Source organism: Hyperoodon ampullatus (assembly GCF_949752795.1).
Source record: "Hyperoodon ampullatus genome assembly, chromosome: 11".
Lineage (NCBI taxonomy): Eukaryota > Metazoa > Chordata > Mammalia > Artiodactyla > Ziphiidae > Hyperoodon > Hyperoodon ampullatus.
The window spans coordinates 45,012,829-45,039,174 of NC_136924.1; the positions used below are offsets into that span (position 1 = coordinate 45,012,829).

A 26,346-nucleotide genomic window follows, 5' to 3' on the forward strand; every position below is an offset into this window, starting at 1 on the left:
GTATGTGTATATGTATGTATGTGTGTTTATATGTGTGTATATGTACGTGTGTTTGCGTGTGCACTTCTGTCTGCTCTGTCCTGTCACATGCCGTGCTGGTGGTCTGATTCCCAAGGAGACTGCAGTTCCCTCGTGTCCTCGCTCTGGAAGGAGCTTCGCTGTAGCCCCCAGCACTGATAGCCTGTGCTGTTTTTTTAAAGAAAAAGAACAACCAGAAAATAACAAGAAATTGACTTAATCTCAATGGTGAGATTATTAGCAGTTTCTTTCTCTCACTCTGGTACCCAATACATGTTTATTAGTTTATTACCTAAAAACAGAATTATGATGTTACCATCGTTTTCTCTAGTTAGAAACCAGAATATTGCTTATTCATCTTTATGAGCCCAGGAAGGCTGGGCCCTTCCCGCAGGAAGTGGGGACTCTGGTGAGGGCCTCGCCTGCGATGCAGGGACAGCATGACAATGCAGAAATAGACGATCCAGTTCATTCTCTTTGCTTTTTTATCCTTTTATGTGGCCTTTTTTATCCTTTTATGGCCAGTCCTGTCTGTTTCTCAGCCGAGAAGTGGGGTCGACAGTGAAGGTTTTCAAGGTGGGAGGAGGGAACAGAGCTGGTTCGGGGGTGTGACGCCCACAGCCCGTCAGGGCCATCACCTGGGCACGGCCCCCACCCCCATACGGTCAGCAGCCTCCCTGGAGACAACAGGTGGGCACGTCGGTAGGGGGTGTGGTGTGATGGGACCAGTGTCCCTGTGTCCAGCTGCCTCTGGTCCACAGGATGGAGGGCTTGCTGGACTCCTGCTCTCAGGGACTGGACAGGCTGTGTGCCGTCAGCTCCGGCGTCCTGCGCGGCATCGAGCCTCGGCTGAAGGACTTCCACCAGCTTCTGCTCAGCCCGCCAAAGGTAAGTGCCCTGAGCAAAGGTCGGGGGCTCTGGAGACCTCGTGGGCTGGGTCGCTTGCAAGGCAAGGACCCCACTCGCCGCCCAGGATGACAAGCGCACTCAGACCGCATCTGCCAAGTGTCCATCTTCTCTTTGGAGAGTTGGATGGTTCGCCACCCCCCCAGGCAACTCCTGCCTTCTGACGGGGGGCGGTCCGAGAGCCCGAGTGCCTCTTGAGTTGGGGGCACCCAGCCAAGGGGTCAGGGGGTCCCAGGGGAGACCCTTTGCTCAGCTGAGCAGCGGTGGTCATGGTGAGGAAGACCCAGTCCCTCTCCACCTCAGTGCCCCAGGCACAGCCCCTTCGCCTCTCCTGGTGCCTCTCTTTGGCACCCGCCGTGGTCTACCATACTGTTTCTTACATTTATCAGTTTGCTTGTGGTCTGCCTTCCCCACTAGAAAGGAGGATTCATGAAGTCAGGGATTCTGGAACATTCTAATGAAAAGGTAGATGCACTGTGCTCCGTGTGTGGGATCACCTCGTCTCACGAGGCCAGCCTTGTCGTCAGTCTCCTCTGTCTTACATGCGGAGGTCACATCCCTTCGGCTGGCAGGCTGAGACCAGAGTGCCCTAGGCACCCAGGAGCAGCGGCCCACCCTCACTCAGTCTTGTGAGCCCTGAGGGGAGCGGTGGGGCTCTTAACCCGACTGACCCCTTGTTTCCTCCTGCAGACCACGTTGCCTTGAGGACCCCTCCCCGGCTGAGCCACGTCATGCAGCAGCGGCCCTGGCCCTTCGACCAGGGTCAGGTCAAAGAGAAGCCCACACGTGGGTGGTGATCACACTGGTCACAAGGCTCTAACTGGGCAGTCCTTTTGTGTTTGCAGAAAGCGGCGATCCTGACCACCATTGGCGTGCTGGAGGAGCCCCTGGGTAACGCCCGCCTGCACGGAGCTCGCCTCGTGGCCGCCCTGCTGCACACGAACACGCCCAGCATCAACCAGGAGCTCTGCCGGCTCAACACCATGGGCCTACTGCTGGTGAGCGGACACCTGCCCAGCCTGGGGCCTCGGGGCTGGGCAGCCAGACCTCAGCATCCAGGTGAAGGCCTGCCCGAAGGGAGGCTCTGGTTCGGTCCTGGGACAGGCACAGTCTGTGCAGAGACCGCATCCTGCCCCCCAGGCTTGACGCCAGGTCGCCGGTGAGGTGCACTGAGCGACGCTGGGACCCGCCTCCGTGTAGGCTCGTGCGGGGCTGCCCTGGAAGCAGAGGGAGCGGGTAATATGGTCCCTCCCCTTTCTGATTTCTGCCTTAATAGAGAACTTCGTAGCTCTTCAGCCTAAAACGCCCTAAAGAGCTGCTCCTCATCCCCACAGTAAAGGCAGAGCCTGTGGGGAGCTCCTCTGGTGAGCACGCCCTGGGCGTCTGAGGGAGGGTCTGCAGGCAGTGACCACAGGGCGGTGCTGACAGGGAGGGGACCTCGCCCAAGCTGTACACCCGGCTGATGCATCCCCAGCCTTCTCCTCAGCCTTGCCCTTGGGCCTCTGCTCCCAGGAAGCTGAAATATCCTTAAATTTAAATCTCAATCCCAGGAGGAGCTGCCTTGGACCTGGGCCTGAAGGACTGCCTGCCTCAGGCGTCCTTCCAGTGTTTGGAAGTCACTGGGCTCTGCTATGACTGTAGAGCCTGGATGTGGGTCAGAGGGCGACTAGGAAAGACCTCACTCATTTCCTTTCCTCTCCTCCGAGAAAGTTCTCTCTCTCCCACTCCCCCTTTCTACTTTTCATTTATTGTGGCAAAATATATTAACATGAAACACACCATTTGAATAACTTTCAGGCATATGGTTCAACGTTCACGTTGTTGTATAACCATTACCACTATTTCCAGGACTTTCTCATCTTCTCCAGCTCTGAGCATTAAACACTCGGTCCTCATCCCCCCGCCAGTCCCCAGCCCTGGCACCCACCCTTTACTTTCTATCTCTATGGATCCGACTATTACAGGGATTCCTATGTAAGTGGAATCAAACAGTATTTGGCCTTTTCTGTCTGGCTTATTTCACTTAGTATAATGTTCATCCATGTGGTAGCATGTGTCACAGTTTCTTTCCTTTTTAAGGCTGAATGATATTTCATTGTATGGGTATACTACGTTTTGCTTATCCATTCATACATTGTTAGACAATTGGGTTGCTTCCACATTTTGGCTATTTTTAATAATGCTGCTATAAACATGGATGTACAAATATCTATTTCAGCCCCTGCTTTCACTTCTTCTGACTACATACCTAGAAGTGGAATTGATGGGTCATATAGTAATTCTATGTTCAACTTTTTGAAGCACCCACACACTGTTTTCCCCAGTGGGTACACTGTTTTACATTCACACCAGCAATGTATGAGGGTTCCAAATTCTTCACTAACACGTGTTTTCCATTTTTTTGATAATAGCCATCCAGATGGGTTTGAGGTGGTATCTCACTGTGTTTTGATTTGCGTTTCCTTAATGATTAGTGATGCTGAGCATTTTTTCATGTGCTTTTGCTGGCCATTTGTGTATCTTCTTTGGAGAACTGTCTGTTCAAGTCCTCTGCCCATTTTTGAATTGGGTTGTTTGGTTTTTTGTTGTTGTTGAATTGAAGGAGTTCTTTATATATTCTGGATATTAAGCACTTAGATACATGACTTGCAAATATTTTCTCCCATTCTGTGAGTTGTCTTTTTACTCTCTTGATGGTGTCCTCTGACGCACAAAAGGTTTCCATTTTGATGAAGTCCAGTTTATCTGTTTTTTTCGATTAATTATTTTATTTATTTTTGGCTGCCTTGGGTCTTTGTTGCTGTGTGTGGGCTTTCTCTAGTAGCAGTGAGTGGGGGGCTGCTCTTCGTTGTGGTACATGGGCTTCTCATTGTGGTGGCTTCTCTTGTTGTGGAGCACAGGCTCTAGGCATGCAGGCTTCAGTAGTTGTGGCTCGTGGGCTCTAGAACGCAGGCTCAGTAGTTGTGGCTCACGGACTTAGTTGCTCTGCGGCATGTGGGATCTTCCCGGACCAGGGCTCAAACCCTTGTCCCCTGCGTTGGCAGGCGGATTCTTAACCACTGCGCCACCAGGGAAGTCGCAAGTTTATCTGTTTTTTTCTTTTGTTGCTTGTGCATTTGGTGTCATACCTATACCTAAGAAATCATTGCCAAATCCACTGTCATGCAGCTTTCCCCCTGTGTTTTCTTCTAAGTACTTTATAGTTTTAGCTCTTTCAGGTCTTTGGTCCATTTTGAGTTTGTATATGTATGCAGTGTAAGATAAGTGGCCAACTTCATTCTTTTGCATGTGGATATCACAGCACCATTTGTTTTGTTTCGTTTTTTGAATGTAAGTTTCATGTGTAGGTTATATTTCTACTTCTTTATACCCTACTGCATGCTCACCACCAAAGATTTAGTTTCCATCTGTCACCATACAGCTGATCCCCTTTACCCATTTCGTCCTCCTCCCTACCCGACCCCTTACCACTGGTAACCACTACTCTGTATCTACATGTTTGTTTTTGTTTGGTTTGTTTCTTTTGTTTGTTTTTCATTGATGAAATTATACAGTATTTGTCTTTCTCCATCTGACCTACTTCATTTAGCATAATACCCTCTAGGTCCATCCATGTTGCTGCAAATGGCATTATATCATTCTTTTTTATGGCTGAGTGATATTCCATTGTATATATGTACCACATCTCCTTTATCCATTCATCTGTTTATGGGCATTTAGGTCATTTCCATATCTTGGTTATTGTAAATAATTCTGCAGTGAACATGGAGGGGCATATATCTTTTCAAATTAGTGTTTTTGTATTCTCTGGGTAAATACTCAGGAATGGAATTGTTGGATCATATGATTGTTCTATTTTTAATTTTTTGAGGAACGTCCACACTGTGTTCCACAGTGGTTGCACCAGTTTACATTCCCACCACCAGTGCACATTCCCACCACCAGTGCACAGGGTCCTCTCTTCTCCCCATCCTCGCCAACACTTGGTATTTCTTTCAGCACCTTTTGTTGAAAACACCATCCTTTTCCCACTGAATGGTCTTGGCACCCTTGTTGAAAATAAATTGACCATATGTGTGAAGATTTAGTTCTTTGGATTGTTTATCGTTAGTGGGAAAAAATGCAACAGAGTTTTGTGTGTTGATCTTGTATACTGGAACCTCGCTGAATTTGTTTATTAGCTCTAACAGTTTATGTGGAATTTGTACAATTTTCTGTATATAAGATTGTATCATCTGTGAACAGAGATAATTTTATTTCTTCCTTTCCAATTTAGATGCCTTTTATTTTTATTTAGTTTTAATATTTTTTAATTTTTAATTTTATTTTTATAAGCAGATTCTTATTAGTTATCCATTTTATACACATCAGTGTATACATGTCAATCCCAACCTCCCAATTCATCCCACCCCCACACCCACGCCCCGCCGCTTTCCCCACTTGGTGTCCATACGCTTGTTCTCTACATCTGTGTCTCTATTTCTGCCCTGCAAACTGGTTCCTCTGTACCATTTTTCTAGGTTCCACATATATGCATTAATATACAATATTTGTTTTTCTGTTTCTGACTTACTTCACTCTGTATGACAGTCTCTAGATTCATCCATGTCTCTGCAAAGGACCCAGCTTCGTTCCTTTTTATGGCTGAGTAATATTCCATTGAATATATGTACCACATCTTCTTTATCCATTCGTCTGTCAGCGGGCATTTAGGTTGCTTCCGTGACCTGGCAATTGTAAATAGTGCTGCAGTGAACATTGGGGTGCATGTGTCTTTTTGAATTATGGTTTTCTCAGGGTATATGCCCAGTAGTGGGATTGCTGGGTCATACGGTAATTCTACTTTTAGTTTTTTAAGGAACCTCCATACTGTTCTCCATAGTGGCTGTATCAATTTACATTCCCACCAACAGTGGAAGAGGGTTCCCTTTTCTCCACACCCTCTCCAGCATTGGTTGTTTGTAGATTTTCTGATGATGCCTGTTCCAACTGGTGTGAGGTGATACCTCATTGTAGTTTTGATTTGCATTTCTCTAATAATTAGTGATGTTGAGCAGCTTTTCATGTGCTTCTTGGCCATCTGTATGTCCTCTTTGGAGAAATGTCTATTTAGGTCTTCTGCCCATTTTTGGATTGGGTTCTTTGTTATTTTAATATTGAGCTGCATAAGCTGTTTATATATTTTGGAGATTAATCTTTGGTCCGTTGATTCGTTTGCAAATATTTTCTCCCATTCTGAGGGTTGTTTTTTCGTCTTGTTTGTAGTTTCCTTTGCTTTGCAAAAGCTTTTAAGTTTCGTTAGGTCCCATTTGTTTATTTTTGTTTTTATTTCCATTACTCTAGGAGGTGGATCAAGAAAGATCTTGCTGTAATTTATGTCAAAGTGTTCTTCCTATGTTTCCCTCTTAGAGTTTTATAGTGTCCGGTCTTACATTTAGGTCTCTAATCCATTTTGAGTTTATTTTTGTGTATGGTGTTAGGGAGTGTACTAATTTCAGTCTTTTACATGTAGTTTCCAGTTTTGCCAGCACCACTTATTGAAGAGACTGTCTTTTCTCCATTGTATATCCTTGCCTCCTTTGTCATAGATTAGCTGACCATAGGTGTATGGGTTTACCTTTGGGCTTTCTATCCTGTTCCATTGATCTGTATTTCTGTTTTTGTGCCAGTACCATACTGTCTTGATAACTGTAGCTTTGTAGTATAGTCTGAAGTCAGGGAGTCTGATTCCTCTGCTCCATTTTTTTTCCCTCAAGACTGCCTTGGCTATTCGGGGTCTTTTGTGTCTCCATACAAATTTTAAGACTTTTTGTTCTAGTTCCATAAAAAATGCCATTGGTAATTTGATAGGGATTGCATTGAATCTGTAGATTGCTTTGGGTAGTATGATCATTTTCACAGTATTGATTCTTCCAATCCAAGAACATGGTATATCTCTCCATCAGTTAGTGTCATCTTTGATTTCTTTCACCATTGTCTTATAGTTTTCTGAGTACAGGTCTTTTACCTCCTCACATAGGTTTATTCCTAGGTATTTTATTCTTTTTGTTGCAGTGGTGAATGGGATTGTTCCCTTAATTTCTCTTTCTGATCTTTTGTTGTTAGTGTATAGGGATGCAAGAGATTTCTGTGCATTAATTTTGTATCTTGCAACTTTACCCAATTCATTGATTAGCTCTAGTAGTTTTCTGGTGGCATCTTTAGGATTCTGTATGTATAGCATCATGTCATCTGCAAACAGTGACAGTTTTACTTCTTCTTTCTAATTTGCATTCCTTTTCTTTTTCTTCTCTGATTGCCATGTCTAGGACTTCCAAAACTATGTTGAGTAATAGTGGTGAGAGCAGACATCCTTGTCTTGTTCCTGATCTTAGAGGAAATGCTTTCAGTTTTTCACCATTGAGAATGACTTTTGCTGTGGGGATTTGTCATATGTGGCCTTTATTATGTTGAGGTAGGTTCCCTCTCTGCCCACTTTCTGGAGAGTTTTTATCGTAAATGGGTGTTGAATTTTGTCAAAGCTTTTTCTGCATCTGTTGAGATGATCATATGCTTTTTATTCTTCAATTTGTTAATATGGTGTATCACATTGATTGAGTGCGTATATTGAAGAATCCTTGCATCCCTGGGATAAATCCCACTTGATCATGGTGTATGATCATTTTAATGTGTGGTTGGATTCTGTTTGCTAGTATTTTGTTGAGGAGTTTTGCACCTATATTCATCAGTGATATTGGTCTGTAATTTTCTTTTTTTGTAGTATCTTTGTCTGGTTTTGGTATCAGGGTGATGGTGGCCTCATAGAATGAGTTTGGGAGTGTTCCTTCCTTTGCAGTTTTTTTGGAACAGTTTGAGAAGGATGGGTGTTAGCTCCTCTCTGAATGTTTGATAGAATTTACCTGTGAAGCCATCTGGTCCTGGACTTTTGTTTGTTGGAAGATTTTAAATCACAGTTTCAATTTCACTACTTGAAACTGAAAGTAATTCTGTTCATATTTTCTATTTCTTCCTGGTTCAGTCTTGGAAGGTTATACCTTTCTAAGAATTTGTCAGTTTCTTCCAGGTTGTCCATTTTACTGGCATAGAGTTGCTTGTAGTAGTCTCTGAGGATGCTTTGTATTTCTGCGGTGTCCGTTGTAACTTCTTTTTCATTTCTAATTTTATTGATTTGAGTCCTCTATCTCTTTTTTTTGATCAGTCTGGCTAAAGGTTTATCAATTCTGTTTATCTTCTCAAAGAACCAGCTTTTAGTTTTATTGATCTTTACTATTGTTTTCCTTGTTTCTATTTCTTTTATTTCTGCTCTGATCTTTATGATTGCTTTCCTTCTACCAACTTTGGATTTTGTTTGTTCTTCTTTCTCTAGTTCTTTTAGGTGTAAGGTTAGATTGTTTATTTGAGATTTTTCTTGTTTCTTGAGGTAGGCTTGTATTGCTATAAACTTCCCTCTTAGAACTGTTTTTGCTGCATCCCATAGGGTTTGGATCGTGATGTTTTCATTGTAATTTGTCTCTAGGTATTTTTTTATTTCCTTTCTGATTTCTTCAGTGATCTCTTGGTTATTTAGTAACGTGTTGTTTAGCCTCAATGTGTTTGTGTTTTTTACGTTTTTTTCCCTGTAATTCATGTCTAATCTTTATAGTGTTGTGGTCGGAAAGGATGCTTGATATGATTTCAGTTTTCTTAAATTTACCGAGGCTTGATTTGTGACCCAAGATGTGATCTATCCTGGAGAATGTTCCGTGTGCACTTGAGAAGAAAGTGTGATCTGCTGTTTTTGGGTGGAATGTCCTATAAATATCAATTAAATCTATCTGGTCTGTTGTGTCATTTAAAGCTTGTGTTTCCCTGTTAATTTTCTGTCTGGATGATCTGTCCATTGGTGTAAGTGAGGTGTTAAAGTCCCCCACTGTTACCGTGTTACCGTCGATTTCCTCTTTTACAGCTGTTAGCAGTTTCCTTACGTATTGAGGTGCTCCTGTGTTGGGTGCATATATATTTATAATTGTTATATTCTCTCCTTGGATTGATCCCTTGATCATTATGTGGTGTCCTTCCTTGTCTCTTGTACCATTCTTTATTTTAAAGTCTGTTTTATCTGATATGAGTATTACTACTCCAGCTTTCTTTTGATTTCCATTTGCATGGAATATCTTTTTCCGTCCCCTCACTTTCAGTCTGTATGTGTCTCTAGGTCTGAAGTGGGTCTCTTGTAGACAGCATATATATGGGTCTTGTTTTTGTATGCATTCAGCAAGCCTGTGTCTTTTGGTTGGAGCATTTAATCCATTCACGTTTAAGGTAATTATCGATATGTATGTTCCTATTACCATTTTCTTAATTGTTCTGGGTTTGTTTTTGTAGGTCCTTTTCTTGTCTTGTGTTTCCCACTTACAGCAGTTTCTTTATCATTTGTTGTAGAACTGGTTGGTGGTGCTGAATTCTCTTAGCTTTTGCTTTTCTGTAAAGCTTTTGATTTCTCCATCGAATCTGAATGAGATCCTTGCCAGGTAATCTTGATTGTAGGTTCTTCCCTTTCATCACTTTAAATATATCGTGCCACTCCCTTCTGGCTTTTAGAGTTTCTAAAAAAAAATCAGCTGTTAACAGCTGAGAAATCAGCTGTTAACCTTATGGGAGTTCCCTTGTATGTTATTTGTTGTTCTTCCCTTGTTGCTTTCAACAATTTTTCTTTGTCTTTAATTTTTGCCAATTTGATTACTATGTGTCTCGGAGTGTTTCTCCTTGTGTTTCTCCTGTATGGGACTCTCTGCGCTTCCTGGACTTGGGTGGCTATTTCCTTTCCCATGTTAGGGAAGTTTTTGACTAAAATCCTTTCAGATATTTTCTCGGGTCCTTTCTCTCTCTCTTCTCCTTCTGGGACCCCTATAATGCGAATGTTGTTGTGTTTAATGTTGTCCCAGAGGTCTCTTAGGCTGTCTTCATTTCTTTTCATTCTTTTTTCTTTATTCTGTTCCACGGCAGTGAATTCCACCATTCTGTCTTCCAGCTCACTTATCTGTTTTTCTGCCTCAGTTATTCTGCTATTGATTCCTTCTAGTGTAGTTTTCATTTCAGTTATTGTGTTGTTCATCTGTTTGTTCTTTAGTTCTTCTGGGTCTTTGTTAAACATTTCTTGCATCTTCTTGATCTTTGCCTCCATTCTTTTTCTGAGGTCCTGGATCATCTTCACTATCATCATTCTGAATTCTTTTTCTGGAAGGTTGCCTATCTCCACTTCATTTAGTTGTTTTTCTGGGGTTTTATCTTGTTCCTTCCTCTGGTACAAAGTCATCTGCCTTTTCATTTTGTCTTTCTGTGAATGTGGTTTTTGTTCACAGGCTACAGAATTGTAGTCCTTCTTGCTTCTGCTGTCTGCCCGCTGGAGGATGAGGCTATCTAAGAGGATTGTGCAAGCTTCCTGCTGGAGGGACTGGTGGTGGGTAGAGCTGGCTGTTGCTCTGGTGGGCAGAGCTCATTAAAACTTTAATCCACTTGTCTGCTGATGGGTGGGGCTGGGTTCCCTCCCTGTTGGTTGTTTGGCTTGAGGTGACCCAGCACTGGAGCCTACCCGGGCTCTTTGGTGGGGCTAATGGACTCTGGGAGGTCTCATGCCAAGGAGTACTTCCCAGAACTTCTGCTGCCAGTGTCCTTGTCCCCCGCAGTGAGCCACAACCACCCCTACCTCTGCAGGAGACCCTCCAACACTAGCAGGTAGGTCTGGTTCAGTCTCCCCTTGGGTCACTGCTCCTTCCCCTGGGTCCTGATGTGCACACTACTTTGTGTGTGCCCTCCAAGAGTGAAGTCTCTGTTTCCCCCAGTCTTGTCGAAGTCCTGCAGTCAAATCCCACTAGCCTTCAAAGTCTGATTCTCTAGGAATTACTCCTCCTGTTGCCGGACCCCCACGTTGGGAAGCCTGATGTGGGGCTCAGAACCTTCACACCAGTGGGTGGACTTCTGTGGCATAAGTGTTCTCCAGTCTGTGAGTCACTCACCCAGCAGTTATGGAATGTGATTTTACTGTGATTGCGCCCCTCCTACCGTCTCATTGTGGCTTCTCCTTTGTCTTTGGATGTGGGGTATCTTTTTTTGGTGAGCTTCATTGTCTTCCTGTCGATGATTGTTCAGCAGTTGTGATTCTGGTGTTCTCGCAAGAGGGAGTGAGCGCACGTCCTTCTGCTCTGCCATCTTGAACCAATCTCTGCGGTGGCTTCTCTTGTTGTTTTGATGCCTTTTAGTTCTTTTTATTGCCTAATTGCCCTTGCTAGAACTTCGAGTGCAGTGCTGAATACAAGTGGCAAAAGGGGCATCCTTTCTTTGTTTTTGGTCTTAGAGGAAAAGCTTTCAGTCTCTCACCACTGAATATGATGTTTGCTGTGCTCTCGTCATAGATGCCCTTCACCAGGTTGAGGAAGTTTCCTTTATTCCTAGTTTATTAAGTGTTTTTATCAAGAAAATGTGTTGAATTTTGTCAAATGATTTTTCAGTATCAGTTGAGATGACTGTGGTTTTTTTCCCTCATTCTTTTAATGTGGTATATTACATTGAAGGATTTTCATATGTTGAACCATCCTTGCGTTCTGGGAAGAAATCCCACTTGGTCATAGTGTATAATTTTCTTTTAATATGCTGCTGAATTCAGTTTGTTAGTATTTTGTGGAGAATTTTTGCATCAGTGTTCTTAAGGGATGTTGGTCTGTAATTTTCTTTTCTTGTGATGTTTTTGGTGTCAGGGCAGTGCTGGCCTCACAGACTGAATTTGGTAGAAAGTGCTCCCTTTAGTTTTTTGGGGAGACTTTGAGAAGGATTGGTGTTGTTAATTCTTCTTTAAATGTTTGGTAGAATTCCAGTGAAGCCATCTGGTATGGGCTTTTCTTTATTGGGAGGTGGGTCTGACTGTTGAAGACGAGGCAGCATGGATGAAGCCACCTCCAGTGTCACCCAAAGTCACACAGGCAGAGAAGGTGAAGCCGAGACTGGAGACTGTGTTTCTGTGGGGAGGAGAGCTGTGTCAGGCAGACGGGCCTCCTTCCAGCTCCCCACTCCCTGGTGGGAAAGAAGGGTCCAGACTTATATCCTGGGCTGGAGTCTACACCCCTTTCCCCAGCCCCGTCTCCCCATCCTGCGCACCCCGCTTCCTTCCGTGTAGGCAGCAGACGGTGTGGGGTGCAGGCAGCTGTGGCCCCTGCTGGGTGTGAGGTGGCCATGTGGACGTGGCAGGTGTGCCTGTCCCGCCTCCCTGCTGGTGCCGCCCTGCTCGCCTCAGGGGCAGGTCTGGAAAAGGCCGTGGGAGAGGGGATGCAGCTGCCCATTCAGCCTCCTCAGGGGCGTCCGCCTGGGAGCTTCTGTTTGGGCCCCTTGGGGCTCCCTTGGGGAGTGTCCACGTGTGCACCTCCTGATTTCATGGCCCTCCTGGATAGGATCCTCAGGGGTCGGAGAATTGAATACACTTCCAGTAACTTGTGGGTCAAAGATAAAATCATAAAGGAAAGACGATAAAAATATTACATGGCAAAATGTGTAGAGTGTAGCTGCGGTGGATTTTACAGGGAGACGTACAGCCTTGTCAAGATGCACTGGAGAAGGAGGGAGGTTGAAGGTCTGCGGGTGAAGCTTGTAACCTAGGACAGAGGATAAAGAAACCACAGGAAGCGGCCACACAAGCAGAGATTACTGAGCTGGATGGAGATGGAAGGCCCGTGGCCGCCCGGATGTCAGGATACAGCATGGGGAGGTGTGCAGGGCAGCAGGGCCCCTCACGTTCGGCCTGCAGGACACGGGGCTTCCCTCACCCTCTGTCTCCCCAGGACCTGTTTGTTAAGTACGCCTGGAATAACTTCCTGCACTTCCAAGTGGAGCTGTGCATAGCCGCCATCCTGTCCCACTCTGCCCGGGAGGACAGGGCCGTGGCCAGTGGACCTGAGGGCGGGGTGGAGCCTCCGCCCTCCAGCGGGGACCCTGAGAGCCCCCAGCCTGCCGCCAGCCGCCCTGAGAGCACGATGGTGACCCACGTAGGTCCCGGCAGTGTCAGGCGTGTAGCTGTGTCCTGCGTGTCCTGTGTGTCACTGCGTGTGTTGCATGTCCTGTGTGTCACTGCATGTCCTGCGTGTGCTGAACCCCACCCAGACCATGTGGACACTAACGCTGCTTTGGGCCCTCGTGCGCTTTCTCCTCTAATCCTCCCGTGACGCGGGTGCGCTGCTCTCCTTTCACCCGCGAGATGGCAAATCCCAAAGAAGGGGCCCGTGTTTGCCAGGGCCTAGAGCCAGTGGAGGGGAGGGCCCCAGAGGGGTGTAGAAGAAGCCCCGTGGCTGCCCCCGGGTCGGCTCCTCCAGGCCGTGAGGGCGAGCAGCCCCGTCACGGTGTGAAGGCCATGCCGGGAAGGTGCCAGGGGAGGAGTGAACATGTCCACTTCTCGCAAGAAGACTTTCTGGGATTTTGAGCCTCTGGAAAGTGTGGATGCTCTGCACGGCCCGCCTCTTCCCTGACGCTTTCCTGCTCACCCGAGCACACTGTGCGGAGCCCCCCGGGGCTGCCCTTCCCGGGGCCACGAGCAAGAGCATCCTGAGCGGCCACGCGGGGCCTGCAGGGAGTCGGCCTTAGTGGGTGTTCACTAAGGAAGGAAGAAGGAAGCAGCACGTGGGTGGAGCACGTGGCACAGACGGTCCCCAAGCCAAAGAGCCCACCTATGCATGCGGGGCCCTGGGGGTCTGCTCTGCCCCCCACCCCCAGGTGGCTGCAAGGCTCAGACAGGAGGGGCTTGGCAACGGGGCCCCTAGGTCTCTGGTCAGAGGCCTGGGAGAGGGTCGTGAAGGGCCGCACCTGCAGGCCTGAGCGGGACACAGCCAAGGGGGTAAATAGCCAGGAGCGGGCGGTTTCAGCGATGAGAGCCACAGGGGGTGGGTGTGTGCAGCGGCCATGCAGGCCAGTGAGGGACCCTCACCCAGATAGTGAGGCCACATGCGGGGTGGGCGTGCGATCTGGGGCCCGGAACAAACATTCCAGTTACGGGAAGCTGCCTGTGTGAGGGCCTGGAAGCAAGTGAGCCCTGGGGCCGCCGGCCTTCCTCCTGGACAGAGAAGGCAGGAGAGTGGCCCGAGGGGGAGTACATGACTGACCAGGAGACTGAGGGGAACGAGAATGTCCTGATTCGACCCCCGTCGCCACGTGGACGACCCTGAGCAGCGCCTGCCTGGGTGTCGGACGGGGACCACAGGGCTGGGCTGTAATGCTGTCACTGCCCACAGCGAACTTGGGGCTGATGTGTGCTTGCTGCCTGCTAAGCCCACTCAGTCCAGGGGTGGGTGGAGGGGAGTGTGCAGCCCTGCTGGCCCTGACCCGTGCCACCTGTCTGCCAGCTGTTCCAGAAGTGTTGCCTGGTCCAGAGGATCCTGGAGGCCTGGGAAGCCAATGACCACACACAGTAAGGACCACTGGGGCTCGGCGTGGTGCTCCAGGGCTGCCATGGAGGGTTTGTTTTCAAGGAAGGGTCCCACCGCTGTGGGAGCAGCTGCAGTGCTGCTGGCTGGGTCGGGGCGCCGGGCAGGGTAACGCGGCCTGGGCTGTGGTCCTGGTCCTGCTCCTCGCGGCCTGCACACCCCGGCCCCTGGCTCCATGGGCCCCTCACCCTCTTCCTCCCTTGCCCGTCCATTAGCAGAGACCCCAATCCTGTGCCTGCACTGTGTCCCGAATCCTCCCACGTCCCCATCCCAGCCTCCAGCCACTTCTCTTACTGAAGCTTCAAACCCTTGAAAGAGCATCCGGGCCACTTTCTGCTTCCTTCTTGCCCCATCTGCCCTCTTGTTGCGTGATAAGCTGGGATCTTTCTGAAACCAGCAGGTGGTGTCACCTCCTGCTTGAAAGTCTTGACTGCCCAGGTCCCTGGTGTGACTGCAGGGTCCGGTGGGCAGCCCTGGCCCCCCTATGCTCCTACTCTGCCCTGCCGGGGGCTGCTCTGGGCAGGTGGGGAGAGCTCTGCGACCACACCTAGTTCATCCCTTCTGTCCTGCTGTTACTGAACCCACAAATCTGCGTCCGCTCCCAAGTAGCAACAAGCAAGATGGGGCCACTCCGCCTTCCGCTGGGCCCAGTGTGCATAGTACCCAGGGAGGCCTGTGCTGAATCTGCTCCTGTATGTTTTGCGTGTTGGTGCACATGTGTGTGCCTGTGTGAGGGGAGGGCTCACTGCTGTCACCGAGGGGTCCCTGGGCCATAGTAAGCCGTGGACGGGCATGTGAGCCTGGATCCTTTCAGGCCGCGGCCTCAGCACAGTTCTCCTGCGACCTGGACAGCTGCTCACAGGCCTCCACCCTCAGCCCAGCTTCACGTCTGGGCCAGTTCCACCCAGTCTCTCCTGACCCCCTTCCTCTGCCGGGTGGGCCCACCAATTGAGGACCACCTTCGCTTCCTCTCTGGTTGTCGTCAGGCTCTGAAGAGAAAGAATACTGTTGAAAGCAAGCGCTGTCCACTCTGGGACCCAAGGGCTGTGTTTCTGTAACGGACGCGCCAGAGTCTCACATCTGATGCTCTTCCTACTGCGTCGGGGATCTGAAGACTTGCTGCTCTGTTGGGTCCCATATGGGAGAGATGAGAAGTGGGGGGAGAGCCGTGTGTTTGCGGCCTTGCGGGATGTGCAGGTGGACAGGAGCCAGGCCGCTGCCCCTGCTGCTCTGCCCGCTCCTGGGTCCTGGGTCCATCCTCGGTCTTCTCTGGGGGCTCAGGACGCGCTTGGTCAACACTCGCAGCCCCAACCGGGCGCAGGTCTGCAGGCCTGTGGTCTGCGCAGAGTGAGAGCGGCGAATGCCCACCTCACTTCTAGGCGGGGAGCGGAGCGACGCGGGTGCGGAGCAGGTGCTCTGAAAGTAAGCAGCCTGCAGGCGAGGCCACGAGACAGCTTCGCAGGGCAGTGGGGCCCGCGGGGAGGAGGCTCGCAGGGAGGAGGCCGCAGAGCCGAGGACGGGCCAGGTGGAAGCACCGTGGAGGAGGGCTGGCGGCAGCCCTGACGCCACCCTCTCTTTCAGGGCAGCGGGTGGCATGAGGCGCGGGAACATGGGCCATCTCACCCGGATCGCCAACGCAGTGGTGCAGAGCCTGGAGGGGGGCCCCGTGCAGACCCAGGTCAGCGAGGTCCTCCGAGGTGAGCGCCTCCAGGCCCAGGTGTTGCTGCCCCGCCCCTGCCCTTGGGCCCCTCGGTGGACGGGACCAGCACTGGTGCCAGACACTTGGCCCACCTTGCCACGGGGGCTGTCCTGTCAGCTGGGCCTGGGCCTGGGCGGCAGCTTCCTCTGCGCCCTGGGCCGCCCGCGCCGGCCCGAACACCTGCACTCCTGCTCCGCCGTCCGGCTCTTCTCTGAGCTCGTGGCTCATCTGGAGAGCCTGGCGAGGGGGCCTCTGTGGCCTAAGAGCGGCCTCAGGGCCTGAGCAGAGGCCACCCTGGCCAGGCCTTCTCTCCCTCATATCCCACGGGCCTCCTCATCGTGATCCGGGGCCCCGACCGAGGGTCCACCGCCCATGCCTCTTCCCAGCCCTCGCACATTCTGGGCGCCCAGTCTGCAGCTCCCAGGCACTGGGCTTCTGGCCTGAGCTGGGGAGAGCCCAAGGGGTCTTGGTTCTGATGGGAGAAGGCGGGCAGCTTAGAAGGGCCTGTGTGGCCTCTTGGGGAGGAGGACGCCAGGCCAGCCCGAGCAGCACGTGCTAGGGTGACAGGAGGGGCATGCGCTTGGGGTGGCCTGAGGGTGATGGACAGTGACGACCCACAGAGGCTGGGACCCTGAGGGCACTTGGGGGCTCGTGCTGGTTTCACAGCCAAGACAGTTTGTCCCCCGCACTGTGGGGGGGGCCTGAGGACAGGGCTGGCCAGTGGGGAGGGGGACGCGTGTGCTCAGTGAACAGCAAACGGGAGTGAGCACCGTCTGAGGGGCCCCTGAGCGCTGTGTGTGTTGTCGGGGTGGGGTGATCCCCATCCCTTCTGGGGGCCGTGGTGCCCTGAGCCCGGGGCAGGCAGTGGAGGTGCTGGGTTTGTCCCTGTCCTGGGCTGGGGAAGCTGCCCCGCAGATGTCCAGTTGGTTGTGCAGTGGGTATGGCCTCCACGGCCCCCCGCCCGTGCCCTTGCCTAGTTGCCCCCATGGTGACCTTGGCCGTGGCCCCCTGTGGTCTCGGGGCAGCTGTGAGCCAGGAGGCTCAGTGGGGCGGGGCCCTCTGACACGAGTGGGGTGCTCTCGGTCGGTGGTATCTGGGCTGGGGTCCGGCCCCCAGCCCGTGGGCACCTGTGTCGAGCGTGTGCACCCAGGACGGCCCGGTGTGGGGTTGGGGGCGAGCGTGAAGCTCTCTTTCTGGACTGTGAATGTCTCTGGGCTCCGACCTCCCCAGAAAAACAGACACACCCAGGCCTGCTGGGTTGGGCCTGTGAGGCCAAGAGGGACGTGACTGTGCCCCGTGGTTCCTGTGTCCCCGGGGCTCCCCAGTCGGCCTGTGAGCCCTCGCGGGACCAGGATGCAGCTGCTGGCTCCATCCCAAGGGCTCACCAGGCAGCCTTCCCCGCAGGGCTCCCCTCGGATTGCCGTGGGCGCTGGGAGAGCTTTGTGGAGGAGACGCTGATGGAGGCCAACCGCAGGAACGCGGTGGACCTGGTGAGCAGGCCCCAGGCCAGCCAAGGGTGGGGGGCCCTCGTGGCCCTCTGGGCAGAGCGCTGTCCTCCCCCTGGTCCCTGCCCGACCTGGGCTCGCGGGACTCCTGGTGCCTGAGGCCTGGTGCGCCCTGCACAGGGAGGGTGGGTCGGCACGGCCCCGGACGCCGTCTCATGCCCGCCCACCCTGGCCGTTGCAGGTTAGCACCCACCATCTCCACCCCTCGAGTGAGGACGAGGACATGGAGGGCGTTTTCCCTAATGAGCTGTCCCTTCAGCAGGTGCGTGAGGCCGGGCCCCCTCATCCCCACATTCTGGGCAGCACTTAGGCCTCGAGAGGGGCCTGCACGCGTCACCAGAGCCTCGGGCGGGACCGGGGGAGGTGCTCATCCCCCCGCTCCTGCAGGGGGTGCAACCTCACCCTCCTCTACTTAGGGGGTGCCCCCAGGGCCACTTGACATTGATGAGACCCTTGGGGACGTGGTGGGCGAATGGAAAGTCAGAGTCACAGGCTGTTTGGACGTGGCTGCCTGTGGGTGCCCAGCCGAGAGGGCAGGGCCTGGGAGAAGCCACTGAAGTACCAGGGGGTTTCCTGAGAGCGGCCACGGTCCTGTCACCCAGGCTTTCTCCGAGTACCAGGTCCAGCAGATGACGGCCACCTTCGTGGACCAGTTTGGCTTCAGCGACGAGGAGTTTGCTGAGCAGGACGACAGCGTCAAGTGAGCCCAGTGGGACGTGCCCACCTGCCCCACCCTCGTGCCTTTGGGAGGGAGCTGGGCTCTGCTCCGTGTGACCAGGTCCCTGGTCTGTGGCTCAGCCCTGCTGGCCTTCGGGGCCATCACACCACTTCCTCAGCTGGAAGCCACATGTGACCCAACGGCCTGGAGACGCCCTCTGGGGAGGCAGAGCAGCTGGGTGGGAGTCACCCCTGGCCGCCCATCCAGAGGTGGGAGGGGAGCCCGTGCACCCACCGGGCTTGGCCTGCAGCCCTGGCCCCCCGCCCCTGCCTTTGCCTCCCTTGGTGGGACTTGACGGCGTCCCTGTTGTCCTCGCAGCGCCCCATTTGACAGGATCGCGGAGATCAACTTCAGCGTCGACGCTGATGAGGACAGTGTGAGTCCCGTGGGTGCCCTTGGGGGTGGCCGGGCGTGGGGGGCCACGTGGCCCACATGTGCTCTCCTGCAGCCCGGTGCCGCTCTGTTTGAGGCCTGCTGCAGTGACCACATCCAGCCCTTTGACGAGGACGACGACCTCTGGGAGGACGGGGAGACACACTGTGTGGCCCGCGTGACCAGAGCCAGGTGGGCCTGGTGGGCCAGGTGGGCCTGGGCGCCACACGGCACCAGCCCTGTTTCAGCCGTGCTGTGGCGCCCTGGGTGGGCGGGAAGGGCTGCTCTGACTGTGGGTCTCCCCCCAGGTTCGGGGGCCCTCACACTTCAGAGAACTGCCAGAAGGACGGCCTGGAGCGCCGAGGCCAAGGTGGGGAGGAGAGCTCGGAAGCAGACGGGGACGGGGCTCGGGCGGGCGCCCCTCAGGCTACCGTCCAGAAGGAAGGTCCTCGTGTTGAGGGTGGCTCAGAAGGTAGATGATGGGGCCACGGGGTGTGGGCCGGGCAAGGGGCTTGGGCGGGAACATGGGGGACAGAGGATTTGGTGTCCTGGCCTGTGGGCCTGTGTATGTGCGTGGCTGGGCTGCTGTGGGCCTGATGCCCACTGACCCCCCCGGCACACACTTTCAAACACGCTCCTATGCCCTTGGTCTCCCGCCCCGTCACAGTCACTCTTGGCCACGCTGTCACGGCTAGAGGCGGGTGTCCCCCAGTACCGTGGGGGAAGGCACACCCGCACCACTGCTGTGGGGCCTCCACCGCCGGTCACTTGCTGGTCAAGGGGCCTGGACACCGCATCTCCCCCAGCAGGCGCCCCGTGGACGATGTCTGATGAGCTGGTGAATTCCACGGCCTCGGGCCTGGCCCCGGCAGTGGCGATGGACGTGGGTTCCAGTGTGTGGGCGGCCAGCACGCCCAGCGCCTCGGCTGCAGAGGAGAGAGGCTGGGCCAGGTTCGCCGACTTCCAGCCTTTCTGCTGGTGAGGCGGGGCGGGGGCAGGGGCGGCCGCGGCTGCCTGGGGGCCGGGTCTCCTGCGCGTGGGCTGAGAGTGGGCCTTGTCTGCAGCTCTGAGTCGGGGCCCAGGTGCAGCTCCCCCGTGGACAGAGGTCACGGCGATGCCCAGGGTGGCCTGAACCGGGGCCCAGAGAGAACCCGTGAGTAGGGGCGGCCCCAGGGGCAGGGGGGCGGGAGGGGGAGGCCAAGACCTCGGGGCCGCCGTGGTGCCCTGGTGATGTTGGGGTTTGCGCCACGTGTGGGGACTGGAGTGGGTGTGTGGAGGGGTCAGGGCCCCGACTCCAGGCACAGGACGGCCAGCGAGGCCCTCGGGCTGGCCTCAGCGCACAAGTCCGACCAGCCCACACCCGTCTGTGTTGCCAGGACCCCAGGCAGAGCCTGTCTCCCCGGGCCCGGCCGCCTTCTAGGTGTGGATCACATGTGTGCACCGCGCCACCCCAGTGCTTGTCCTAGGACCTGGCCCTGAGCTCCCTGTCAGATGGGCTTGGAAGCCGCCGCCCAGGGTATCGGCCACACGGGGAGGGACTTGGAAGCCACAAGGCTGAGTGGTGGCCCCCTCCTGCAGGGAGGACCGTTCCTCCTCAAGTTCCTGTGAATTCACAGACGCACGTGTGCACGTCACACGCACGCAGCAGTGGGTGTGGGGCACAGGTGTGTCGCCAGTTGCAGGCTGAAGTTCTCGCGTGCGCCATACTGGTCCCTCTGTTCTCACCTGGTGTCGCTGGCTCCCTGTGTTGCAGCTGGCCCGGCCACTCTGGGTGCCTGGAACGCATGTGTTGCCAGGAAGGCGCCCCTGGTGGCCTCCAGCAGCCGTGAGGACAAGCAGAAGGTGGCTGTTGCCTCGGAGGCTGTTAGGATGGGTCCCGGCCGGGAGGTCCCCCCACCGCCCGCGTTAGTCCCCAGGTGAGGAGGACAGGCTAGGTGGGGGGCCCCCGGGTGCACATGGAGGTCTGGCTGTCCCCAGCATTCCGCTGGCCTGGCGGCAGGCCGACCCTCCTATCCTGATGGCCCCGTGACTCCTTGGAGGCCAGCTTTGGACAGGAGGGACACCGCTTCGTCCAGGTGGAAGCTGGGGTGGCCGTTGAGACAGCATGGGGCCAGCCCGCCTCAGGCCGCGTCGGAGAGAATGGCCAGGCTTTTGGGGCTCTGGGTGGGCTCTGGAGCTGCCGCTCTCCTGGGGTGGGTGCCTAGTCCCAGACTTGCGCCCACCTCAGCCGGGCGCCTCGGACACACATGTCCATCACGCTGGACCGGTAGGACGGGGGTGTCTCGGGACTTTGCTTGGGGCCCTGACCTGGGTCGTCCTCCCTGCAGGCTTGGCCCGTGCACCCCACCCCTGCGCACAGGGGGAAGGTCCAGGCCTCTGGGGTCGGCTGGTGGACACATGCCTCCTGGCTGGGCGGGTGGGCAGCGTGAGGAACCGCGTGTGGTGAAGACGGAACGGTGCAGGAGGGCTGGTGGGACGTGAGGGAGTAGGTGGTGCTGGGGTCAAGGCCTGAAGGGGCTGTGGGGGGCCGGGGGCCAGGCCAGACCCCCACGAGGGGACGGAGCAGAGACTGACAGTGCTGCTCCCGTGAGGTCCCCACCCAGTGACCCTGGAGCGTCCCTGCTGACGCTGGGGGTCCAGTCTAGCTCCCAGGGCCCCAGGGCACGCCCGTCCCCATTGGCGCCCTGCGCTGGGGCTCGGGCCAGTGGGCACAGCCTGGAGGGAGCAGGGTCAAGCTGTGCAGTGTGTGTCGGGGGAGGGGCGGTGCACGCGGCCGCTGCAGGGTGGGGGGCGAGCTTGACGCCTGGGCCCAGGGAGAACCTCAGCGCTGGGGTAAAGGTGCACACGCGGCTCCCAAACGGTTCGATTCCTTCTTGAAGCTTAGAGTCATCGAAATTCTTAAAACCTTTTCCTCTTCCTAACTCCCCGTTCCCCCAAAAACCCACCCGGCTCCAAGAAGCAGTTGGTGTTCTGAAAGCAAGCCGTCTGGTTCTCGGGGCAGTCTTCACGAGCCTTGGGCCATTGTGGGGGGACACGCGGGGCTTGTCTCCAGGCTCTGCCCTCACTGGTTCGCGAGGGTCAGTGCCAGGCTGGAGGAGACGTCACACAGCAGAAGTAGGCGCTGGGCAGGTGTGGGCTGGTGGGGGGACCATGGGCTTGCTCTCTGGGCCCCCAGACCAGAGCTGAGTGCCAGGGCTGGGTGTCCCAAGGCCGCCTGCCTCCTGCTCTCAGCCTTCCTAGGTGTGGGCGGGAGTGTTTTGGACAGACGTGGCCTGAGAGGTGTTCCAGGGAAGGGCCCTGGGCCTGTGTGGTCCACAGAGTGGTGAGGGTTGCTGGGAGCACCTAAGGGGCATGTTGCAGACTGGGGTTGGGGTGTGGCGAGGGCCGTCGGGAGGGGGCCGAGGGGGACGGGATGCCCGGGATGAGTGCTGCTGGGAAGGAGGCTCAACGCTTTGGTGGACTGACAGGTGGTCTCTGGCGTGTTTGGAACTTGGGGTGGCAGAGGGGCCTGGGCCACCCTGCAGGGTGGAGCCCCAGCGGGGGTGGTCCAGTAACTGGAGCCTGTCTGCCACGCAGGGCTGAGCGCGCCACCAGCACGCCTCCAGACCTGGCCTCCCTTGCGCCTGTGGAAGTGACCTCTGCCCCAGTCGGGGCTGTCCTCCCCGAGGCTGCTGTGGCGGCCACCACAGTACCGGGCAACGCCGGCCCCACCCCGGCCACCCCGGCAGTCTCTCCTGTGCTGGCCGCGGCCGTCATCCCTGCAGCCCCAGCTGTCTCCACGGCGGCCACCCTGGGGACAGTGACAAAGGACAGGTGAGCAGGTCGGGCCAGGGGAGGGGCTGGGTGGGGACCCTTGCCCTGAGCGACTCCTACCCACCCCCGCAGGCAGACTGACGGGCCGCCGCCCGCGGGAGCCGCCTTAAATGGCCTCGTGTGATCCTGCCGCTGCCCAGCCTTGGCGCCCCAACCAAGAAAACTACCTGGTGACGCAGTTTGTCTTTTTTAATTTAACTTAATTTAATTTTAAAATAAATGCTGCATTGGTAAAGCTGGCAATTGGAACCAGTCAGACGGCCCAGCCTGCATTTCTCCTGCCTGACTCCGGGTGGGCCTTGAGGGTCCAGCCCCACACACAGCAATAAGGCCTCAGACAGGGGCTCTGCCTGTGCCACAGGCTCTGAGCCTGTTTTTATCCATTTTTTAACAAATGCGGAGAGAGCCACGTGTTTGCACTTTTTAATCTAGCGCAGGAGAGGGTCTCCGAGGCTCTGGGGACAAATGTGGGTCTGGAACTGGGCTGGCCAGACGGGGTTTTAGCTGCCCGGTGGCCCTGGGAGCTGGCCTTGAGCCAGGCTGCAAACTTGACTGCCTTAAAAAAAAAAAAAGCCCCCTGCAGCCTGGCAGGCTGTCCGCAGTCGGGGGGTGCCTGGCAGGAGCTGGCCGCGGGCGTGCAGGACGGGGTGCGGAGGGCCCAGCAGTGCCCGTGCCTGGGGGGCTACCCTGCACCTGCCGGGGAGGGCGGGGTATCCCATGTTACTGTTCTGATGATCTGAAAGGGCGCCCGGACCCCACGACTGCCAATAAAAGTTGTTACTCTCACCGACAGACCCGCGTATTGTTACGCTGTGGGCCCTGGAGCCCCAACCTGGCTGGCGGCCGGGGTCGTCTGCTGCTCCCGGGCCCGTCTTTGAGTCAGCTCCTGAGTAAAGACTGAACTCTTTTTTCTCTGTGAAACAAGCTCTGCCTGGAGGTTGAGTCTCGGGCAGGGACCCCAGACCCACAGGTTCCTGGGCAACAGGAACATCAGCCCGACGGCTGTCCGTGGGCCCAGGGAGGACCTGGGTGAGCCCCACCTTAACTCCCACTGACAGGTGCCGTTGCCGGCCGGGCCCCCGCACCACCAGCCCCCCTGACCAGGAGCTGTGGCCACCACCCTGACCACCCTGAGATGTTCTCCCAGCCTCTGCGGTGCCACATTCTGCCCCCCACACCCCACCTGCTGCCCACCCGGCCCTGCCCTGCCCTTGGTTGGCACCCGTTGCGAGTAAGGCCCTAGCCTGCATGGGACTCACGTCTGAATGGGAGAGTGACCCGCATTACAGCCAAGACTGGGGCGGGGTGAGGATGGTCAGGACCCCAGGGGAGAGGCAGAGACAGGCATTTGGAGCAAAGTGCCCATAACGGAGGCCGTCGGGTCCCTGTGCCCCACCTCCCCATACATAAGCCCCCCAAGTCAAGTCCTCAAGCACCCTTGCTCTCCAGAGAGCCCACCCTCTTTGGTGTCTCCCCCTCCTCAGGCCCCGTCCCACTCTTCCATCCATCCCATCGACTGACTCTCATCTGACCAGGGAGGGGCCAGCAAGTCTGGACTCCAGACAGCTTCCTGGGGGCCACCTCCCCTGTACCCCCTTCTTCACAACACACACACCTCTGGGGGGTGCCTTCTGCGCCAGCCCCAGGATCGCCTCTGAGGCCTGGAGGGAATGGGTGGCCGGGCACCAAGCAAAAGCCTGGTGATGCTGGCTCCCGCCGCCCACCCCGGCCCCAGGACACGGAGGAGACGCAGGCGTGCGGTGTGTCATTAGCGCTCTTTATAGACTCTGGTTCTAGGAACAGGTTGTCTGCGGCTGGCCGGCCGGGGCCAGCACGCTGACAGGGCGGGAGGGGAGATATTTACAGGCCCACCGCGAGGGCTGTACCGTGGCTGCTCCCGGCGGGTGCTCAGCCAGGGCTCCAAAATAAGTTAGAGCTGGCCGGGCGGGGCGGGGGTGGGGGGGGCTGTACACACATCTGGGGGTGGGGCCTCAATACTGTCAAGGGCGGGGGCTGTAAACATGGCCGGGGGGCCCTGCCCACCCCTAGTGGTCTGTAACGACGCAGAGCTGCCAAGCAGGGCCGGGCTCAGGCGTCTGACAGGCAGCTCTGGATCTGGTCCACCCACTGCTGGGCTGACGGCACGTCCTGGGCACAGAAGTTGTAAACACGACGCGTCGTCTTCACCTGGGGACGCGGGACACTGACTCCACGGCCCCACGCGGGCCGCCCCACCCCCCGCACCCCTGGTCCCCCCGCACCCCAGCCGCAGCTCACGTCAAAGAAGGCCTTCTCGTCCACGGTCTTGGGGGCACCCAGAGTGGGAGTGCCAGGCGCCACAGCCTCCACCTCCGCCAGGTCGATGAAGCCCTTGCACTCCGTGTCCACTCGGTGGTCGTAGTAGCGCAGCTGAGCAGGGACAGGAGGTCAGGGCAGGGCTCCCTCAACTCCCTACCCCAGCCAGCCCACTGACCACTCACCTGGTGCTTAGTCTTGTCCAGCACAAACCAGCGGGCCTTCCAGGGCTTCATGAAGGCCCCTTTCTTGTACAGGGTGCCCTCGTAGGACCTGTGTTTTTGCAGAAGAACCGGCCAGAACAGCCATCAGGGCCCGGCAACGGTCCCGCCTCCCCACCCCCGCCAGCCCCAGCAGCAAGACTGAGGCCCCTGTCCCCAAACCGACCCAAGCCCGGAGCACTGGGCAAGGGAACACGAAGAAGCCTGGGGTTGTCCCCAGAAAGGACCCCCTCATGCCCATCACAGCACACTCGGGAGGGTCCCACACCAGAGCCTCAGGGTCTCAGGGAAACAGCCCTACATGCAGAGCAGGGGCCCCTGACACGGAGCAGGCAGGTCTGGGGAGGTGACTGCGGCAATGTGGCCCCTCCAGGCCCAGAGGGTAGGATGCAGCCTGCCGGGCCCCAGCCTCTGCTGGAAGCTGCCTCAACCTCACTGGGCACTTGGCCCACTCTCACAAGTATCCCATGGTCCCTGTCCCTCTCCTCCTCCACAGCCACCGTGGCCTGGCTGTGGTCGCCAGTTCTATATCCCGAACCCCTTCCAAGCCCACCTGCTTCTCCCCAGCAACGGTCACAGCCTAGGCCACCATTATGGCCTCCCTGGCAAATCAGTCCACCTAAGAAGTAACTAGAAGCTCCCCAAAGGCACCTGCCCCCCAACCATCTGAGAATTGCCTGGGACCCCAGTTGAGCCCCCCCTCTCCTCAGCTCAGAGGTGTCCGTGGTGCAGGGAGAGCTGCTTCTCACACCTGTTCTCACTCTCAGCTGTCTGGAACTGGCTGTACAGGGTGCTGGTGCTGCGGCGGGCTGCCTGGCGGGAGCCGGACGCAGTTGAGCCACTGCTCTGGTCGCTGTCCAGGCTGAGGCTCAGGGTGGAGCCCACGGGTCCCTCCTGCAGGTACACACCCAGCGAGCGGCGGTGGTGGGGCACACTGGACACCAACAGGGAGCTGGGGGTGCCCTGGGGGCAGGAGGATGGGCCCGTGTCAGGGGGGTGGCCTCCACCGCCTCCTGGCAGCAAGCCCACCCCAGCCCCCCACACCCACCCCCGCTCACACGTTCGTCTTGCCGGCCTTCAAGGCGCTGGGCAGCTTTCACCCGATCCCAGGCGTCCTTCCAACGCTCAGGGGGTCGGCCCAGCTCTGTCTCCAGCCGCTGCAGCTCCTGGAGGAGAATCAGTGAGAGATTACGCAGAAGAAAGTATCCAGACTAGAACACGAAAGGACAAGAGGATGGAAGACGTAGGAAAGGAGACAGGGAAAAGATCTAACGACCGTGTAACTGTCGTCCGGAGGAAGAGGAGGAGAAGGCAAGGGGAAGGGATTGGGCAGAATCAGTATTTGGAGACAACAGTTGAA

At 55.5% G+C, this 26,346-nt stretch overlaps 2 protein-coding genes across 3 annotated transcripts in view; one reads left to right on the top strand and one right to left on the bottom strand.

Moving 5' to 3' along the window:
• Positions 1-23,555, top strand: part of PPP6R2 (protein phosphatase 6 regulatory subunit 2) — a gene marked incomplete at its 5' end in the record, with an annotated part of 40,306 nt that extends 16,751 nt beyond the window's left edge. Inside the window, 18 exon segments of the mRNA XM_079714711.1 lie at positions 544-547; positions 549-682; positions 780-906; positions 1,770-1,922; positions 12,732-12,935; positions 14,283-14,347; positions 15,945-16,060; positions 17,467-17,552; positions 17,749-17,829; positions 18,170-18,267; positions 18,604-18,661; positions 18,734-18,849; positions 18,966-19,129; positions 19,464-19,635; positions 19,722-19,810; positions 20,411-20,573; positions 22,234-22,470; positions 22,543-23,555. Of these exon segments, the coding sequence (XP_079570837.1) occupies positions 544-547; positions 549-682; positions 780-906; positions 1,770-1,922; positions 12,732-12,935; positions 14,283-14,347; positions 15,945-16,060; positions 17,467-17,552; positions 17,749-17,829; positions 18,170-18,267; positions 18,604-18,661; positions 18,734-18,849; positions 18,966-19,129; positions 19,464-19,635; positions 19,722-19,810; positions 20,411-20,573; positions 22,234-22,470; positions 22,543-22,594 (2,119 nt within the window). The 3' untranslated portion in view covers positions 22,595-23,555.
• A 676-nt stretch (positions 23,556-24,231) lies between these two features.
• Positions 24,232-26,346, bottom strand: part of SBF1 (SET binding factor 1) — a 28,645-nt gene continuing 26,530 nt past the window's right edge. For both annotated transcript variants that reach the window (XM_079714805.1, XM_079714804.1), the window contains 5 exons: positions 26,045-26,152; positions 25,738-25,949; positions 24,951-25,038; positions 24,748-24,879; positions 24,232-24,657 (listed from right to left, as the gene is read on the bottom strand). In XM_079714805.1, coding sequence (XP_079570931.1) covers positions 24,559-24,657; positions 24,748-24,879; positions 24,951-25,038; positions 25,738-25,949; positions 26,045-26,152 — 639 coding nt within the window. In that variant the 3' untranslated portion in view covers positions 24,232-24,558. The remainder of the gene's footprint in view (positions 24,658-24,747; positions 24,880-24,950; positions 25,039-25,737; positions 25,950-26,044; positions 26,153-26,346) is intronic.